We start from the raw sequence: 5,817 nt of genomic DNA on the forward strand, positions 1-5,817 counted from the left end.
AGAAATTAATCAATTAGGTAAATTAAATGCAAATACATGCTACGTCGATGCCCAAAGCACGTTCTCTCGTCCTTAAATGTATGGAAGGATGTGACTTCTTGTCAACAGTCATCTGGCACCCATGGGAGGCGCGTCGACCCATCCAACAGGCACGATGAGGATGTGTTGATCATGTGTGATAGTGGGTAGACACGTACCCACATTCGAGAATGCGGGCCCATGTCCTCTCACACCATGTGTTTTTCCTCACATTACTAAGTTAATAAAGCTAAAAAATTAGAACAAAAAAAACTTTTTGTGTGTTTGTGATGCTTGACTTGTTTGCTATTTGCTTGCTTGCTTGTTTGTGCTTTAATTCATAAAACCCTTCCTACTCTTAAAACTCATTTCTTTTATCCAAAACCATGCCCAATGATCATGCCATGTGTATAGGACCTAAATCCGTTTTTGTAAAATATTATTTTGGAGCAAAAGCATTTATTTAATTTAGGTTTTGAAAGCCCGTGAATTGAGATTTGTACTACAAGTCCTCAAATTAGGAAAAATCTTTTGCGTGAGATATTTTATGTGGAACCTATTATATATAAGACTTCCCAAAACCATAAAAAAATATTTTAGAATTTATGTAGTATTTTATTTAAATGCCTTTTTCTGAGGCCACAAATGGTCTTTTATAGGGAAAAATTATTTCAATGTTTCAAAAATATCTAAGAAAATTTGGGGAAACTTAGTGCACATATATTTTAGAGATATATGAGTTTCAATACATGGTCATGTTCAAAATATTCAACAAAACCCTCCAAAACTCTTTTTGTATATTTCAGGTATTTGAAATATTTTTATAGGAAATATTGTCAAATAAATCTAGGAAAATTCCAGCAAGTCACTTATGCCCAATGTGATGATATTGCCAAGTTTCATCCCAATCAAAATCATTTTGAATAACAAAAGTGCCCCGAAACCCTCTCTAAATATATGCAACTTTGATCAACTTTGGATTGCCAATTTTCACCATTTGATCACATACTTTATGGACATGTTCTAATGCTCTAATGATGCATCTACATCAAGTGGTACATCAAGGAGAAAGGTCTATCCTAGATATATCTAAGTGAACCTGTTTCTACCCATTTCTAAGGTTTTCCAAAGTTACATTGGCAACTTTATTCAAATAGTCTAAATTTTTGAACGACATCATTTGTAACTGCCATTTACCTCTAATAATTCTCATGGCAAGGATACTAGCTTATCTAGCCAAAACCAATGACAAACGCCTTGTCGTTATATGAAAGAGTTATCATTTCCACCACTTTTACTATTCTTCTTGACACCATCTTTCTACCAGTCCCACCAAGTCCCATTCTACCTTGAGTGAAAGCCTTTCTCCATTGCTTCCCCAACTTACCTTTCTGAACAGCCCCAACATAGCTCTCCTTCCCTTCATTCCTTTTACCTGCTCACCTCCTTAACTCGAGTTAATTGCAAAAGACTATCACAATTCGGGCCGTATTTACAAGTTGATGTCATCTTTCAAATTTTTTGCAAATACGTACCAAGATACATGTCGTATTTTGCAGATCCTGTATTTCTACGTATAGATGCTTTTTCTGACACATATGACCCATCGGTCAGTCTCTTACAGGAAAAACCGGCCTGAGCCGCTTTGGTCTCCCTCCATGCGGACCGGATCCAGCCGCACTCGCGCCCTCTCCCAGCCGGACTCCCTCTCCTTTCTGCAGCACGGCGGGCAGTACGGCGGCCACCACGGCGCAGGGCAGCAGCAGCACGGGCGCGGCCAGATGGGCATGCTGCAGGAGAAGGGCTCGCCGGCGTCGTAGGCGCTGACGATGGCCACGCTGTTCCCGCTGGGCGGGCTGCTGCTGGTGCTGTCGCGGCTGGCGCTGGCGGGCACCATGGTGGGGCTGGCCGTGGCCACGCCGGTGTTCCTGCTCTTCAGCCCCGTGCTGGTCCCGGACGCGCTCACCATCGACATGGCCGTCATCGGGTTCCTCGCTTCCGGCGCGCTTGGGCTGGGCGGCCTCTCCTCGCTCACCGTCCTCGCCAACACGACCAGCCAGGCGTTCCAGCGGACACCGGTGGTGAGCGCGGACCAGCTCCTTCCCCAGCACGTAGCGTCGCCAGGATCTCGTCCATGTTGCCTGCCACGAGCTTCTTCATGTCCTCGGCGAGAAGGTCGGCGAAGCAGCGGATAGGCGCGTCCGGGCCGGCGACGATGCCGCACACAAATTCCTTCCCGACGACGATGGCGACGAACCGGAGCCCAGCCGGGATGGCCAGCCCGCGCCAGCGCCAGCAATTGCAGTGCATTATTCAGAGTTACCACCTACATGTACAACATTATTCAGAGGATTATGGATTGTTGATACCAAATTTTAATACTAATGGATACTCTGGATTTGTAAATCCTGCATCGACTATGGGTTGCTGATTCTATGAATTTTTTCATGTAGAGCTGTGCGGTTAATTCTATGCATATGGAAACTCGACACAGCACGCTAATTCTGCTTCTGTATACTTATAGCAACCAAGCAGAGCTCATATTATACAACTCTTGGAGCCGACAAAGAAACTAAGAATATAGCTGGAATGATGGTTGTGAATTGGGCTTACGGGCAAGTCATACGACGCCCATGACTGACTGCTCGTACAGGACTACAATAACATGCCAGACAGAATTAGTAGATTTTTCTTCCAATTTAACTATTTTAGGTGCCAGTTAATAGATGGATTATCCTGCTCCCTTAATCTGGACTATAACAAACAGTCCAACAAGAGCTGCAATGGTGAGAAAAAAAATCGCAGGGCATATGAATTCTAGATGATGCATTTTATAATTTAACATCACCTTTCATATAAGCAATGAAGTGCTATAGCAGTATAAGCCAAGCTTATCAAGAAATTCATCAACTACCAACTGCTACTAACAAAGTTGTGTCCATTCAAAATATAACTGACCGTAAGGATTACATAATGTTTGGCAGCCGATACTCAAGTAAACTAGCTAGGTTCTGAGCATAGTGCTGAAGTGCATAGTAGTAGTACTGTGCTACATCACATTACATGGAGGCGATGATACGATTATGAGCAAATTGAGTATCCTGAACCGAACTCTACCCTGAACTGTGACAGAACATCCCCACGACCACGAGCAATGGAGCTCGCCGCTGGAGAGCACCCCGCAGACGCGGTAGCCGCTGGAGGCGAGCGCCCGGAGCCGCGGGCCGAGGTAGACCCGCTTGGACCTGCCCGCCTTCTTGGACAGGTCCCACCAGCGCATGTCGACGGCGCCGGCGCGCGCGGAGGAAGGGCCGACGGCGCAGAGTAAGTCCTCCCCGCCGGCCAGCGCGGAGAAGGGGTGCGTGGAGGGGTACGTCTCCTGCCTCTCGTGGTCGTCCCCGGTCGCCGTGCAGTTGAGGTCAAGCAGCGCCGGCGACGCCGCGGACGGTGAGGAGGCGGGGGCGGGGGCGGAGGAGGGAGGGGCGGTGCTGGTGGTTGCGGTGGGGTGGAGGGAGTGGCCGGCGGGGGGTGGCGGCGGCGGCGGCGGGGGGGGGGGGGGGGGGGGTGTAGAGAGAGAGTCGGGTTTTCCCCAGGATCGAAGCGGTCCGGGTCGGCTTTTCTTGTAAAAGATTGATCGGTGGGCCATATCTGTCAGAAAGAGCATCTATACGTAGAAATACAAGTTTTGTAAAATACGGCATGTATCTTGGTACGTATTTATAAAAAATTTGAAAGATGACACCAACTTGTAAATACGGCCCAAATTATGATACTCTTATGCAATTAACTCCCTTAACTCCTAAACATCAAGAGGAATCCCTAGGAAGGTCTCACACGCAAGAGGACATGCCACAACATGCGGGGGCAGGCCAAGCCGACCATATGCATGCTTTGGAGCGTGCTACAGTGTGCCCCTCCTGTTCCCCCTCTGCCATTCCTGCAAGAATCCGTGATCTCTCCTCAAGGTGCACCACAACACCGCCTATAAGAAGCCCATAGGTCATCTCTCTCTTCTTCTTTGGTCCTCTCTCCGTCTTAATCTTCCTCCCACACTAGCAGCCCCTGAGGTCGGGATTGGGCGGAAGCTCCGCTGCCTCAGCTTGCCTTCGTTCGCTGGGTGTAAGTCTCCTACGCCCCCGCCCTTGCCAAATACGGAGTCATCGAAGCCCCGTGATTCGATTCCAACTCCTTCCCATAAAAGTTGAAGCTAGAACCAACCGGAGTGAGCTCCTCGGGACACCTCGCCCCCTGACCTCCTCCTCGCTGACGAACCAAACCTCCCCAGCGACCATCTCCACTACCACCCGATTGGCGACGCTCCCCTGGGCCCGCCAGTGGCCTCTGATCCTCCTGCCTTGCCACGTGTCACCGCTGATGAGCTCCTCGTGCCGCCTAACACAATGTAAGGGTGACAGGTGCGTCCCATCTTTCATACCCTCTTAACCCACACTTTACTTTTCACTTTGATCATTTGCCCCTCCCCTGAGATTGACGGGTGGGGCCGGGTCCACTTGCCATTCACACAATCCTGGGGCAAATCATCAAACCTCTGGTAAAGTGTGGCAAATCATTTAATCCCCTCACTGACCGACGCACGCCACGTGACTAGGGTGGTTCATTTCGAGGTCGGCTCAGCTACGGCTCTTTGGGCCCAAAAGGAATAGTGTTCCTTTTCTTTTTTTCCAATTACTCCAAACTTTGCAAAATTCTTCACACTCAAAGATTTATCCAAATGCAAAGATTCCAAGTCCTAAATTATTTTAATTTTCCAAACTATTTAATGGTGCACCTTTCATATTTTTCCACTACAAGTTTTTTACTGTTCAAATTTAAACTCAAATTTGCACTATTAAAAGACATTTTGTAAAATCCCTAGGGCATTCATTCTAGGTCGAAATAAGATGATTCCAATTTGTTTGTGTTCTTTATATGATTCCTTATTTTCTAAAAATCGTGAACATTTTTCCCATGCTTTGTTTCTGTTGAATCCATCAAATTGTCCCCTTTTCCCATTTATTCCAACTTAGAAAACGCATACAAAATTCATCCCAACTCCAAATCTAGTGAAACCAATGCCTAAATGCTTCTAAAATGATTCCATATTTAATGGGTGCATTCTCACATTTTTAAAATTATATATTTTGTAGACTTCTTATAGGATCATTAATCCTTTCATTTCCACCCTTTAGAGCTATACAAAAATCTCTATTGATCCAAATCGAGTAGAACCTCTTTGGTTACTTCTCTTATTATCAAAGGCTTCCTAGAAAAATGAAATTCCAACTTTGGAACACTTCCATTTTGTTGCCTTGTTGTGTTGCTTATTGTGATTGCTTTCGATGGTATATGAGAAAGTAGACAACGTGCTGAACAAGGACCAGAAGAATCGCTTTGTTGAAATAGGCAAGACCCCCTTTGAACATGTTGATGAAATAATATATATGCATGTCATTATGGCATTTTTATTTTGTTGCATTGAAAAGTGATGATGCAGTAAAAACCTTGCTAGTTTGGTCTACGATGCATTTCTCATTGATACTTGAATTGAGCATGACTCTACTTTCCGTTGAGAGTTATGCGGTGTGAAGTAAATAGGATGATAAGTAGTTGCTACACAAGTGGGATGGGGATATGCATTATGATGGAAAACAAATGTTTTAGCAAAGACCTTTTTGAAAACCTCATTGGGTGTCACTAATGCCCGAGGGAGATGAGGAGATAGGTAACCGCTTGATAAAGAAGTGGCGTACCAAGGCAATTTGTGTGTGTGTTTTCAAAAATAGATTAGATTTAAGATCT

The 5,817-nt window shown here is 45.7% G+C and overlaps 1 protein-coding gene and 1 pseudogene across 1 annotated transcript; one reads left to right on the forward strand and one right to left on the reverse strand.

The window, feature by feature from the left end:
* The first annotated feature begins 1,184 nt into the window (after positions 1–1,184).
* Positions 1,185–2,424, forward strand: LOC123402116 (annotated as a pseudogene).
* Positions 2,256–4,451, reverse strand: LOC123405277. Its single transcript, XM_045099028.1, has 3 exons — positions 4,237–4,451; positions 3,136–3,506; positions 2,256–2,344 (listed from the first exon to the last, which is right to left on the reverse strand). The coding sequence occupies exons 1-3, from the start codon at positions 4,449–4,451 to the stop codon at positions 2,328–2,330; spliced, it is 603 nt and encodes a 200-aa protein (XP_044954963.1). The 3' UTR covers positions 2,256–2,327.
* Positions 4,452–5,817: the final 1,366 nt, after the last annotated feature.

This window comes from Hordeum vulgare, chromosome 6H, assembly GCF_904849725.1.
Source record: "Hordeum vulgare subsp. vulgare chromosome 6H, MorexV3_pseudomolecules_assembly, whole genome shotgun sequence".
Classification (NCBI taxonomy): Eukaryota; Viridiplantae; Streptophyta; class Magnoliopsida; order Poales; family Poaceae; genus Hordeum; species Hordeum vulgare.

Excerpts from the sequence above, each read along its gene's own strand:
- LOC123405277 (XM_045099028.1), bottom strand. The coding sequence starts at position 4,451 with ATGAAAGATGGGACGCACCTGTCACCCTTACATTGTGTTAGGCGGCAC. Across the intron at positions 3,507-4,236 it reads GTCCCGAGGAGCTCACTCCG|CACCGCCCCTCCCTCCTCCG; the intron begins GTTGGTTCTAGC and ends CGCAACCACCAG.